A 15,126-nucleotide genomic window follows, 5' to 3' on the forward strand; every position below is an offset into this window, starting at 1 on the left:
TGGCAGTGCCATTGATGTGTTACTACCTAAAGAGGAGCAAGTTGAAAGCTCCCAAACAGGAGAGGAGGAGGATGAAAGGGTGCAGTGCATGCTCCCTATAGCGCAGATCTCAAGGTTCTGTCTGGTTCCAGGAAAGTGGGACTATGCCCAGACTCTGACCCAACAACTTGTCCTCTCTGGTGATGCTATACACCCTGCACAGGGGAGCATAAATTATTGCTGTCTCATGAGCACGAGTGTCCTAGGGAAAGGGCAAAGAGGCTCCCTATGCTACCTTCCACACAGAGCACTCACCCAGAGGAAGCCATAATTTGTCCCCAAACTGATGGTCTACCTATTGATTACCCCTGGTGTAGGCTATGGGCCAAATCCAGACCGCCAGACATTTTTGAACAGACCCCAACATCTTTTTTAGTTATTATCATCATTATTAGTTGGAGTTTCTTATTATTTTCTCTAGAGTCTGGACCTTGACTATATCTTTACTAAGAAATTTGGACCTTGACAAAAAATAATTGACTACCCTGGCCTACACTGTAATTGGTAAGAGCCCTCTCATCCTAACCACCACTGTTCCCTGTCCTTCACCTCTAGTGGAGAAAAAGCTGCATATTCTTTTAGACTCAGGAATCTTTTGTTTTTCATGTTGCCTAGATCTATATATTTGCCTACTATCACCCCCAAAATACTGTCCTGTCCACAGCAGACACTATCTCAACCCCTTTGCTGAAGCTCTTATGCATGTCTTCCTCTCTTCTTAGCCTGAACTAGTGGAATGATTTCCTTTATGGATTTCTTCAGTCCATACTACTAATTCTTCTAACTTTGTTTTGTCCAAAATGTACCAGCTAATCACCTCATTTATACCATAAAATGGGAACACATTACCCGACCTTTAGTCCATTTCAGGAACCAGTACATTACCTCTCTCATAGACTTAAAGAATTTGCCCCTCCCGCACCCAGCATCCCCCACCTCCCTTTCTGAAATTATCATTGTAATTCAGCCCATTCCACAGTTTCCATTCACATTCAAAGACACATATCTGTCTCCTTTTGTCCCCATAATCCAGAACAGCTTCCCTATCTCGTTTTACCTATTTGAAGATTCCCTGATAGCTCATATCCATCTCTTCTCTTGATCTACAGCTCCTAACTCTAGAACAAAAATAAAATCCCCTCCAACTCTCACTTTTCCTGTGCTCAATCCATTATATAATTTCACCCACTTCTATTCACCTTTCTCCTGAAACATTTCTTATTACCGCCTCCTTCTTCTCCCCCCAAAATACTGTTTTCTACATTGTTACAATTATTTGTTGTATTTATATAGACTGTAATTACCTGTGAACCTTGGAACTTTTCTCTGCCTTTCATCTTTTTTCTATATTATTATTTAAACAAGAGAATGTGGGAGAATTAAATTCCTCAAATTCCCAACAGCTGTGAGTCACTAAACCCGAGAAAGGAACTGACAAGCCTCATGAGAACTGATCCCATATGCATATGGATTAACATTCATTAGATTTGGCCAAACTGAGATGAACCCTGATCCTTCTGACTATGAACATAAATAGCCTCAATATTTCATAAACTTTCAATGACACAGAAGTGTTTTTAATTTGCCAGAAGAACCTCTATTAATCCAGTAAATTTAATTTTAAATAAGAGGGGAGTTGGGCATATAACATTTTAATTTGCAGAATTAATTGCTCTATCAGAGTACAAGTAGACAGTATGTTCAGCCATTAGTACACTCACTCAATCTAGAGCAACAATATAAAGCAGAGCCAGCTTTCTAAACTGTGAGATCATAGTTTTAATAGCCACATGAACAAGTCATAAGATAGGAACTCTATCCAATACAGAGAGGATGCAGAACTACTCAAACTCCACCAGTCTAGATTACTGCAAAGGACCCACACCTTTACTCCTGTACCAAGTCCTGCTGAATTCAGTGGAACTTTGCATGGGAGAAACTCTCCAGCATGGTTGGGTCCCACTGTGTAGAACTTTAAAATCGATACAATCAGTTAAATGAAAGCCAAGGACTTACATGTTTAAAAGTGACTAAAATATCTCAATTTAGGCACCCAGAATCACTAAAGGATCCTGATTTTCAGAGATTGAATGCTCAGCACTTTCAGAAAATTAGGACCTTCTTAGATGTCTCAGTTTGAGCATCCAAAAAGTGGGCATCTAGTTACCTTCAAAATGGAGGCCAAGATATTTTACCTTGATCCAAGATAAAAGTCTAATGCCTGTATCAGTAGCATGGTTCACTATAGCACAGCTCTAGGAATTGGCCAGCAGCCTCTTTAAAAATAATCTCCAAAAATATATTTCAAGGATGTGTCAAGAAAGGACATCATCTGTTTTACACACATTGCCTATAGCTAAATCTTTGTCATGAAAATATTGTATACCCTCAGCTAACAAAGCAGAAAGTGAAATAACATTGTAAAGTAGATGTTAACATAGTCTATAAAGGAATAAAAAAGCATTTCTTTTTGGAGTTAACTTGGTAATGAAGGAACAAATGCTATGTCTCAACCTTATTTCATTTCTAGCTTAAGGTTAATTATTTTATTGTCACTGTTCATCATAAGTAGCAGTACAGCACTGGATGAATAATGGTAGGTGTGCCTGCCTTTATTTAAAGGGAAACTTTACACTTTTTTATGATTTGTATAATATTTTCTTAGTCCAATGTACATGTGCCAGCAATGCCACTCTGGCATGTACATTGGCCAAACCGGACAGTCTCTATGCAAAAGAATAAATGGACACAAATCTGACATCAGGAATCATAACATTCAAAAACCAGTAAAACACTTTAACCTGACTGGTCACTCAATAACAAACCTGAGGGTGGCAATTTTTGCAACAGAAAAGCTTCAAAAACAGACTCCAAGGAGAAACTGCTGAACTTGAATTGATATGCAAACTAGATACAATCAATTTAGGCTTGAATAGAGACTGGGAATGGCTGAGCCATTACAAACATTGAATCTATCTCCCCATGTAAGCATTCTCACACTTCTTATCAAACTGTCTGTACTGGGCTATCTTGATTATCACTTCAAAAGTTTTTTCTCTTACTTAACTGGCATCTCAGAGTTGGTAAGACAACTCCCACCTTTTCATGCTCTCTGTATGTGTATATATATCTTCTCAATATATGTTCCATTCTATGCATCTGAAGAAGTGGGCTGTAGCCCACGAAAGCTTATGCTCAAATAAATTTGTTAGTCTCTAAGGTGCCACAAATGGCTTTAATGTAAGTTCTATTTATTTAAAAATGGTTTATTATGGGCAATTACCTACATTTTCTATACATCATTTACTAGTAAACTACTGTGAAAGTCTGCAGCATCTCTTTTTAACTCTTTTAGGGTGAAATTTGCCTTTCTGCAGAGGGCCCATTGAGAACTATAAATCCCCTAAGACTTTTAAGACACTGACAGGGCCGGCTCCAGGCACCAGCTTAACAAGCAGGTGCTTGGGGCGGCCAAGGGAGAGGGGCGGCACGTGCGGCAATTCGGGGGCGACAGGTCCCTCACTCCCTCTAGGAGCGAAGGACCTGCCGCTAAACTGCCGCCACCGATCGTGGCTTTCCCCCCCCCCCCCAATTGCCGCCGCCGATCGTGATCATGATCGCAGCTTTTTTTTTTTTTTTTTCTTCTTGGGGCGGCAGAAATGCTGGAGCCGGCCCTGGACACTGAAATCCTACTTAAGAGCTATTTTGCCCTCAAAATAGGATTTCAGGGGTTCATAGACCTTTTGTGGGTCTTCTGCAGAGCACTGAATTTCAATCTTGTTGATTAGCACTTCCTTTGTTACAAACTATCAGTGCAATAGTGGGCACCGCATTTCAAGAAAGATGTGAAGAAATTGGAGAGGGTCCAGAGAAGAGCAACAAGAATGATTAAAGGTCTTGAGAACATGACCTATGAAGGAAGGCTGAAAGAATTGGGTTTGTTTAGTTTGGAAAAGAGAAGACTGAGAGGGGACATGATAGCAGTTTTCAGGTATCTAAAAGGGTGTCATAAGGAGGAGGGAGAAAACTTGTTCACCTTAGCCTCTAAGGATAGAGCAAGAAGCAATGGGCTTAAACTGCAGCAAGGGAGGTTTAGGTTGGACATTAGGAAAAAATTCCTAGCTGTCAGGGTGGTTAAACACTGGAATAAATTGCCTAGGGAGGTTGTGGAATCTCCATCTCTGGAGATATTTAAGAGTAGGTTAGATCAATGTCTATCAGGGATGGTCTAGACAGTATTTGGTCCTGCCATGAGGGCAGGGGACTGGACTCAATGACCTCTCGAGGTCCCTTCCAGTCCTAGAATCTATGAATCTTGCAAGTGGTCTGCATTCAGAACTCCCACTATATTCAATATATGCAATTAAACTGGGTAGGATAAAAATTCATAAATATAATATGAACCCTTATGCTTCAGGATATAAAACAACTTCTAACTGCCTGGAATTGGGAAGAAGGTTACCCAACAGGGATATTATTGCAAAGTTGTCCACTGTGAGAGTTTTAGACCTTCCTCTGAAGAATCTGCTACTGGCCAATTTTGGAGACGGATTAGTGCATTAAATGGACCACTGATCTGATCTGGTATTGCCATTCTTCTGTTCCAAGTGGAAGGTGTGAGCAGAGCACTCATTGCATGAGGCCCTGAATGCTATGTAGCAGCAGTAAAATGTCAGCTCTCCTTCAGAAACACCAGAAGCATTCATAGTTTAAAAATGACTTGTAAGTAAAATACTGTTTTGAACATTCCTGGGGTTCTTTGATTTTTTAATGAGCGTGTTTTAATTTAGAGCCACTAGTCAATGGGTCAGTTTCTGGAGTAAATTATTTCTCAGCATGAGTAATAATGGTAGAATCTGACTTTTTAATTTTTAAATGTCTAGCTTTGTCACTGTCTTGAATGCAGAACTCCTACAGGCTTCAACTGAGTGTTTAAAAATATGTAGGCCCTAAGGTACAAGAATTAACCACTGTGGTCTAAGAATTTAAATAATCTTGAAAAAAAGATTTCTTGTTCGCTATCATAGCTTAGTGATCCAGTTATTTGGACTGAGATTGCAACTGTTTCCTCAAATCATTGCTGTATGTTCAGCAGAAAAATCTCAGCGGCCTTCCAGCCCATGCATGGTGATAGACCCTAATCAGTAGAAGGGTTAATATACCATGGAAATCCATTAAAAACTCAGCACTCCACAACACAGGATTTCTAATTTCCTTTAAAATTATGCCCACCCCCAGGCCTTCCTATACTAAAAACAGGAAACTGAGCTGTTTAGTGGTAAAGCCTATATGATAGCTGGAGGAGCCCAGCACAAAGAAACAAGAAACTCTCCTGGCACATCGCTGTGTGGAGGGATAGACAGATCCTGAGATCTATTCTGATACCCTGGAGAGTCTCTCTTCACCCCCCGTTCCCCCCGCCCAAATTGATAATTCTGATTCTGACTGTGGGGTTTCCTTTTTAATCTTCATTATTGCTTTTTCTCAGCTGGAAGGTCACTTTAGTAAGGCAGCTAGACATTGTACCTCCTCATCAACATCAGTGGATAGTGACAGCAATTTTCTCAGGCTGACTTCAGACTCAGACCTAATATTAGACAGTGAAGGGTTCTAATAAACATTTTAGCATATTTATTAACTCCCCCAGTTATCCCATAGGCTTTTTTCTGGTGAACAGCTTGGTTTCCCTTGGGAACCATGTTTCATAACTTTCTGGTTTTCCATAACCCAGGAGACTGTGAATAGATAGGACAACACTTAAAGGAAAGCTGTGAAAAACTGCTAAGAAGGAAAGAAAAGAAAGAAAGAGGCAATAATATTAAGTGCTGAATCAAATATCTTCCTGCCTCAGTGACTAATCACAGCAGTCTAAATATTAGATCCATAACAACATTCTGGACTTCTACTGTACTTTTAATCTACAAATCTCCGTGTTATACAAGGTTGGTAAGCATTTTTTCCCCATTGTACACATGAGCTAACTGAGGCCTGGAGAGGTTAGCATCAGCATTTTCAGACTTGAGAGTTGTTGGTGCTCATCACCTCTGAAAATCGGGCTAGTTATTTAGATGCCTAACATTAGGCACCTGAGTTTGAAATTGTTGGATTTAGTGATTTACCCAAAAATCACACAAGTCAACTGCGAAGATAAGAAAAGAATGTTGGACTGACTTCCAACCCTATGCAGATTCCATTAGCCCACAGCTCTCCAATACTGAGGTTGAACACACTGTAGTGCACACCACCTTGAATTTCCAAAGCATTCAGCCAAGATATTTTTTTTTTTAAAAATGGGTGCCTGAAGTTAGGATATTTAGTCACCAAAATAAATGGGCAGTTTTTCCAAAAGTCCTGAGTATCCAGCAGCTCCCATTAAAATGAAAGGGAGCTGTTGATTGATCAGTTTCATGGAAAACCACAACACTTAATTCGGTGCATACATGTGGACATAGGAACCTAACTTTAGATACTAATTTTTGAAAAATCTTGGCTTTAGTCATTTTATAGTGGTTTTTTTAACCAATTATGCACGTATAATTTGTGTGTGTAAATGCTAAACATGGCTAGGGTGGCCCTGGCACCTCCTCAGAATACAGGATTTCAATGCCCCTGCCCATATGGCCCCTCCCCCTTCTGCATCAGCCTACCCACATGGCCCCACCCTATTTTAGCCCACACACACAGCCCCACCCCCTTCTGTGTCGGCCCCCTGCACTAGCCCATCCCTGCCTGCATGACTCTGCCCGTGTGTGAGCCTGCTTGCATTGGCCCACCCATGCCTGCATCACTACATACGGAGGTGTCACCTTGACCCCGCCCCTCTGGCATCCTCCTGCATCCACAATCTCTTCCTATTCTTGCCTCTCATTTTCAATGGATAAAGCCATGTCCAGTGCTAAGTCTCTACTGGACAGGAACAGTACGGCATAAATCTAGGATTGTCCGGCTTTAAACTGGACAAATGGCCTCCCTACATATGGCATGAAATAACATATTGTACACAGATGTGGCCATTCCCATCCATGTGAACCTGAATGTATGCACATGTATTTGTGTGGCCATGTGTACGAACAAATAACTGATTTCCATATGTCCACTGGATACATACATGCACATATCTTTGAAAGTTTGGCCCACTATGAGTTTGTGAATCCTAACCGGGTTGCTTGCATGTGTTTAAATCTCATCAGCATGGTAGAATCACTACTTTTAAAGTACCTTCTGTTTCACTGAGACTTTGTCACCATATGTATTTACAATGTGCACAGCAATGTAATGCTATTTTTGTATTCCTGGATCACATTCATATTTGACTTCTGCCTTAATAAACTTTATAAAATCAAAGCCAACCTTGAGCTGAGCATCAGCAGTTCTTGCACTGGGATTGAACAAAACAACAACAGTGTTTTTAATGGTGGGATAGCTTAACAAGACAGACTGTAATAATATTTTTATACATACAATACAAGACTCCTGATAGAAAGAATAGGTATCCACACTGACCATAGTCTGTATTTTCCGGCTCCCAACAATTTGATGGCCAAAAATAGGGTGTCTATAGAATAAAACAAAATAAAACAAAAAAGCAGGGAATTCAGGTTAGACAAAGCAAGCATTATACAATTCCTAGACTGACACTGTTTTGTAAAGGTTATTTATGTTTTCTTCGGAAATCCACTGTATTGTAAATCCAGCAATTTTGAAATAGGCATCAAAATGGCAAATTACTTTTGTATGCTTATTTATGGTATTTGTGTAGTGTGCTAGAATAGCAGCTAAGAAGAATGAAGTATTATTATTATTGATAAACTACAGAACAGGTACAGGGCAGCCCTACTTTCTCCAGGAACATGCTCACACCAACCTGAAGAATCAATGTTTAGAGGTGAGAAGTTTTTGCACTCTTTATGACCCATTCAATCTTTGATTTTGCAGAACTTGTGATTAATAAACGGTATGTTAAGAATCTAAGCAACTCACTAGTAGGTATTTATTAGAGTTGGTCAAAAAGGACAGGCTATTTTCACAAAAATATTCAAAATTTTAAAGTTGTATTACTGTCGAGGCCTTCAAAATGCAGTTCTTTATTTTTCCATTAAAAAATACCTAAAATGTTATTTACTTTTTTCTTTTATTGCAAACAAAATGATTTTTTTTATTTCAATCGCATTTTGTTTATATCGTTGGGGAAGATATCTTTAAGTGTTATTAATATTTTGTAAGAAATGAAGAAAATAATTCATTTTTGAAAGACTATATTTCAATGAAAAACCTTGTTCGATTAAAAAAAATCAGACAGCTCTAGTATTTATATACACAGTATATTCATGTGTATACACTAATATGAAATTTGAGATGTGATATTATTATAGTCAAATGTCAGTATTTGTGTTGATTTGTTTTTGAATTTTTTCCCGATGGAACTAGAAAAATGAAAAAATGTCTTTTTTTAGGGTGGATTTTTCGTTTGTTTTATTTTTCCTTCCCTCCCCTCTCTCTGTTTTTCCTCATCCTTCGACACCCACACCTTTTCAGTGGTACAATGGAAAACAACGAGAGAAAAGGTGGTGAAAGGGAAAAAGGCGGGAAGTGAAAAATGAAAAAGCAAAATGAAAAAATGTAAAGCAAAATTTCAAAAATAAAAATGGTCAAAACTAAAAATTTCTGATTTAAATGTTCATGAAATATTGCTAATAAATGAAAAATCATTCCACCTGCAGAATTAAAATGACTGAAATATTTCACAATAATATATTTTCCATCTGTTGGTCATTGCTAATGAATTGGTATTCACTGTTCTAGAGCTCTGATGTTAATTTATATCACAACTCATTGCATAAACTGAGGTTCCTTTTGCCAGGTTCCAATGATTAAATGTTAATCTTAAATGATGGCAGCCCGCCCCCCCGGGGAGAGGCTCAGAGAGCCTTTAACATAGCACTCCCATACATGGCGGTAAACAGCCATGCCCTCCCACCCAAAAATCTATGCACAACTCTATACCTAAATTAGCAGAAGCATATGCTAAACCTTTTTTAAAAGATCAGCAGGGCCCACTAATAAATATGTTTCCTCAAGGTACTTGGCAGCATCATGCCTGCTTTATCCATACATAGACATACTGACTCCAGGCATGCCACTCTCAAGGCACACGCCTTCCCAGTCCCTGAGTCTGCATGGCTGTAAATGCAGGAGTCTGAATTTAAGCCCTAAAGCTGTCCTAAAATAAGCTAACACTGATATCACCCAGAGTCTTGGACAGCAATCCCTTGAGTGGAACTGGAAATGTGTAAGCCATATGATGCAGCTTTTCTCTCTTAGCCAACAAACAGTTCTTCCAGACAGAGCAATAACACTGTCCTTTTCTTACATGGACGCTATAGGTCTTAGGCCTGATCTACGCTACGGGGTTAGGTTGAATTTAGCTGTGTTAGGTGGATTTAAAAACGACTGCGTCCACACAACCAACCCCGTTCCGTCGACCTAAAGGGCTCTTATAATCGACTTCTGTACTCCTACCCGGTGAGGGGAGTAGCGCTAAAATCGACTTTGCTGGGTCAAATTTGGGGTAGTGCAGACGCAAATTGACGGTATTGGCCTCCAGGACCTATCCCAGAGTGCTCCATTGTGACCGCTCTGGACAGCACTTTGAACGCCAATGCACTAGCCAGGTAAACAGGAAAAGCCCCGGGAACTTTTGAATTTCATTTCCTGTTTGGTCAGTGTGGCGAACTCAGCAGCACAGGTGACCATGCAGTCCCCCCAGAATTGTAGAGCATAGAATGTTTCTATGCTCCCCCATCATCTCCGTCCCTGAGGTTATCACAGATTAGAAGGTGAAAAAAACCGCACTCGTGATGACATGTTTTCCGAGCTCATGCAGTCCAACCTGCACTGATAGGGCACAGCTTAATGCATAGAGGCATTCAGTGGCAGAGGTCGGGAAAGAATTAAGTGATCGTGAAGAGCAGAGGCAGGATGCGATGCTGAGGCTAATGGGGGAGCAAACGGACATGATGAGGCATCTGTTGGAGCTGCAGGAAAGCCAACAAGAGCACAGACCCCCACTGCATCCACTGTATGACCGCCTGCCCTCCTCCCTATGTTCCATAGCCTCTTCACCCAGATGCCCAAGAACGTGGGTGGGGGAGGCTCCAGGCACCCAGCCACTCTACTCCAGAGGATGGCCCAGGCAACAGAAGGCTGTCATTCAAACAGTTTGATTTTTAGTGTGGCTACAATAAACAATGTGGCCTTGTCCTTCCCTCCTCCCCCACCCCACCCGGGCTACCTTGTCCGTTATCTCATTTTTTAAAAATTAATAAAGAAAGAATGCATGGTTTCAAAACAATAGTTACTTTATTTCAAAGGGGGAGAGGGTGGTTGGCTTACAGGGAATTAAAATCAACAAATAGGGTGGGTTTGCATCAAGGAGAAACACACACTACTGTCACACCGAAGCCTGGCCAGTCATGAAACTGGTTTTCAAAGCCTCTCTGATGCAACAGCAGTGGTAACGGTGAGCTGAGCAGGCTCCATGCTTGCCGTGGTATGGTGTCTGCATGGATAACCCAGGAAAAAAGGCGCAAAACGATTGTCTGCTGTTGCTTTCACGGAGGGAGGGGCGACTGAGAACATGTACCCAAAACCACCCGCAACAATGTTTTTGCCCCATCAGGCATTGGGAGCTTAACCCAGAATTCCAATGGACGGCGGAGACTGTGGGAACTGTGGAATAGCTACCCACAGTACACCGTTAATGCGCTTAGGGTGGACATATGCAATTGACTGTATAAAATCAATTTCTAAAAATCGACTTCTATAAAATGGACCTAATTTCATAGTGTAGACATACCCTTAGTCTTATCTCAAACATGTGACATGCCTCGTTGCATCTCTGCAATTCAAATATTTAGCTTACATTCTTCTTCTTCTCCCAACCTTTCCCAGCATTTAAGGACTAGGTAAAATAGTGGACCATGAAGAATCTCCTGGAGATGAGGAAAAGTATGAACCCTAAACATTTAGGAAAGGGGTTTAACTTTTCCAAGGAAGAAAGAACAGAAGAGGGGGGCAGGCCTATAGACATAAGAAACAACAGATCTAGGGCTTGTTGTAGAGTGGGGTGTATGTAAGTGAGGCATGGGATTCACTATAAGTATGAGTGTGTAGAAGGAAGGGAAGACTAGCTGTTCACCTCTCAGCTGGTTATGAACCTCCCAGAGTTATGCAAAGAATCTCTGCCCATGTTCATGATCTCCTCTGTGCATAAACTGTGGTGTGCAAATGCATGTGACTGCCAACCTAGGCACAGTTTGAGAGGGTGGTGGAGTTTTGATCTAATTATTTTGCACAGCTCAATCATCAACAGTAGTAGAATTATCTGTTGTGTACCTCACAATACAGATACCTTAGGGTACACACATTAAACCCCCCCTGAAAACCCCATTACATGTAGTACAATTTTCAGGCAACTGAAAGCTTTGCCTGGGAGATTTATAGAGGTGTTGCAGTACAAGCATTTTGTACCATAACCATTTTCATAGAGAAGATTATCAAACATTAACTTTTTTGAATGGAATGTTGAAAACCTGAAGGAACTATCAGTAGTTAAAAATTTCATTTTGCCTGAGTGGCGGCTGTCAAGTGGTTTGCCATGAATGAGTGGTAACATTCCCTATTTGCTACTTAGCCATGACATCCTATTTATAGCTGAAAAGAAGGCAGGTGGCGAAATAGTTTTGGGAAAAATCAAATAGTGTTTATCTGCCCAGGCAGAAATAATGCTGCCAACTTACATCACTATAATTTTAAAGCATTTGGTCTACATGTATCTGTACTTGGGTATTCCTAGGCAAGCAGTTCTACTCAGTCCTGTGGCTGGAGAAATAAGGTCATATCTAGCACCACAAATATTATCAGAGACCGAAATTCATTGGTTTGTATAGAACAGATTGTCTCTATAAGGTTATTACGAGCCTGGGTAGAAAAGTGGCTCTAGGTAAGCAATGATACCAGGCTGATCAGACATGGCATAAGGACATTGGGTGGTGGGGACAGGTTCCTGCTGTGCATTACAAAAGTGAATATACACTCAGTATCATTACACTTGTATAAATACTGCTGCACATAACACAAAACCTAATCTCCCAGAATAAAGTGATTTTAAAAGCAGTGCAAATGAAAACATCTGCGTATTACTTGTGTTATATGAAAAAGTAGAGAGACTGAAAATATATTTAAAATATCTACAACATGGAAACATTAAACTCCACCCCATTCAACTGATATTGTTATATGTATTCCATATACAAAAAGAGAGACTTTATTAATGCAGTACTTTAAATTCTCAATTTTAACACCTACTAAATTACTAGAACCACTCCATGCAGTAAGTAGCAAGTCTGACTCAGTTTAGCTTGTTAAAACCATAGCCTCAGGTAGTATAAACAATAGGAATAGATTAATATCTGACACAACAGATGTAAACTTACTAATGCCTGTCAACATTGATGTTTTGAATTTTTTTTTAGTTTAAGTGTATTGCAATATGTTCATTTAATTTTTAACAAATGTATTGCAGAAAGAAATTATACAAAAAGCACGGTTACCAACTTTTGGCTGATGCCTGACACAAACACACCCAAGAGCAAATTCTCATACAGCCATAGAACTGCAGCAAAGAAGTTAGCTGCTACGCGGATGGGTCCTTTGCATCATCAAGGGCCTTTAATTCCTTCAAACCAGGAATGACGGAGGCATAAGTAGGCATGCCCAGGGGAGAGACGGCCTGGTCTTCATGTTAATCACGAGGCTAACTGGAGCCAGAACATGGATGTAATGTTAACTCTGATTTTGCAATCTACATGTGTGCCCTTTGAGAAGCTGCTTATAACACCTTCCCATAATTTAGCCTTAAATCTTTATTAGGGAGCCATTTTGCCATTAGAGTAGCAGCAACACCATCTCTTACAAGTTAAAGACTAAATCCAAGACTTTCTATATATTATGTAATGTTGTATAAACTTTTAGGCAGATATATCTATGTTAAAAAAAAAAGCCTTAGGGAAAAATGTTAAATATTTCATAAGCATTCAACTTGCAACCTCAGATGTTGTATGCTGACAATCATCCATTAGGATAAACTGCCTCCAAAGGAAGAGATATTCATATTTTATTACAGTATACCATTCTTATTCTAGTACTATCCATCAGGAGGCATTGTATCCTAGTGGATAGGGCACTGGATTGGGACTCAGAAGACCAGGTTTCTATTTGTGGTTTTGTTAGTGGCCTCGGGCAAGACATTTAACCTCTTTGTGGGTCTCTTTCCCCATTTTTAAAATGGAGACACTTAGCTCTTAGCTGTTTTATAAAGCACTTTATGATCTATGGATAAAAAAGTGCTATGTAACAGCTAGTAAATATTGTTTATCATCACTGTTACTATATTAGGCTATTTATTTATTTAAATAAAAAACAAAAAGTAAAATCCTTTCTGTACCCAAGATAGATGGTTAACAGTGTGGCTCTTGTTCAAATGGTACCCATAAAAATGTCTGTTTTGGGAGAACACTTCCTCGAGACATTGAGAGCCCTAGATATGCCAAGAAGTGCCTTCATGCACAAGAGACTTCTTCGGTACTTCTGAAGTTTTTAATGACTCATGGCAGTTCATTCAAAATTGGTCCTGGTGGACATGCTATATCTCAACAGCTTGCCACTGAAGTGAGGAGAGCCAGGATGGGTATGCAGTTTGGAAAGGCGATCATACTCCGATCCCTGGGAGGTTGCTCTGGGAAAGGTTGGGAAGCTGGGGGAAGAAGAGTCAGGCACTTTTCACTAGGAAAGCATAATTTCCTAACATGAGGCTGGATTAAAAGACTATTGGCTCACACTGAGTACAAGGAAGCATGTGCTTGCATGACGTTCCAGGAAGGAATTCTGACAGGAATTCCCCACTCCTGCTGTGGGGGTGGGGAGGAAACTGAACTACTTCACTTCTTTCTGGGGTGCAGCTTGTGTCCCCCCCCCAATACTTGAGCAGCTTCATCTCTGACCCAATTGCTCATATGTTGGGGGTGGATATTGGGTGTGCAGCTCCTGTTTTCTTTCACTGCTAAGGCTGCAATGAAAAAAGCCCTGCTGCTCAGGGACTTCAAGGGGACTCATTACTTCTTAATTCCTTGAATGGCTGTGTTAGGGTTAGCCAAAATCTAGTCCTCTATGAAGTGTGCAGCTATCTGCTAATTTTTAGATCTCCTCCTCTGAACAATAATATTAGGTGAACTGCCCCAGGAACAATTAGATGCACCTAAAAATGGTACAAATTGAAAACAGTTATTTCTATACCCACATACTTTTAAAAAGCTGGGGGCACTTATGATTTTAACAGCCCTCCTGATGGTTACAATAGTAATAGAAAAGCATAATTTTGGTTGTAAAAGGGCAATTGAACAAGTAGAACCTAAGCTCCACTCATATTCTCAGCCATTCATACAGAGGAGTAGCTTGTTAAAAAAAAAAAAAAAACCACCTGGAAATAATTACACTGTCAAGAGAGAAAAAAGGGATCGGAACCCTTTGTCAGACATAGAAAAGGACAGCGTACATAACCACAGCTAACCTATTTTCTGCAGGGCAAGTCATTGCGCTGTAGTAGGAGAGTCTCTGCGGGGATGGACTCTGCACTTTGCAGTATTGGCTACTACAAATGCTTTTTCTCTGTGTATCACAGTAGTCTAGAAATTGTTGGATTCTCTCCAGCCATGGTTCTATTTTTGATGCCCCTGGGGAACTTTTCCACACCTCCCCCCAAAAAATTAAAGTCAAAGTAAAATAATTTTACCTTTTCCCAGTTGAATGGGCCATTTCCACCTCCTAATTTAACAGCATAAGTAACATACCATTTTTGTATTGGTGTAATTTTGGTTAGAGCTGTGAGATTTTTACCAAAATAGTTATAACTCAATTATACCAGTATAAAGCTGCATCTATTGATATAGCTTACCCCCTTTATTGTCCATCAATGAACCCTACCAGTATAAGCACATTCATACCTGTATAACTGTGTCCACACATTGCACT

At 40.1% G+C, this 15,126-nt stretch overlaps 1 protein-coding gene across 6 annotated transcripts in view; it reads right to left on the reverse strand.

The window, feature by feature from the left end:
* The window catches only part of RGS7 (regulator of G protein signaling 7), a 420,700-nt gene that overhangs the window by 74,665 nt on the left and 330,909 nt on the right, over window positions 1-15,126 (reverse strand). For 4 of the 6 annotated variants that reach the window (XM_065400366.1, XM_065400368.1, XM_065400365.1 and 1 more), the window contains one exon: window positions 7,543-7,594. The exons of the other annotated variants lie outside the window; for them this stretch is intronic. In XM_065400366.1, the coding sequence (XP_065256438.1) occupies window positions 7,543-7,594 (52 nt within the window). The remainder of the gene's footprint in view (window positions 1-7,542; window positions 7,595-15,126) is intronic. 6 annotated transcript variants of the gene reach the window in all.

Source organism: Emys orbicularis, chromosome 3, assembly GCF_028017835.1.
Source record: "Emys orbicularis isolate rEmyOrb1 chromosome 3, rEmyOrb1.hap1, whole genome shotgun sequence".
Classification (NCBI taxonomy): domain Eukaryota; kingdom Metazoa; phylum Chordata; order Testudines; family Emydidae; genus Emys; species Emys orbicularis.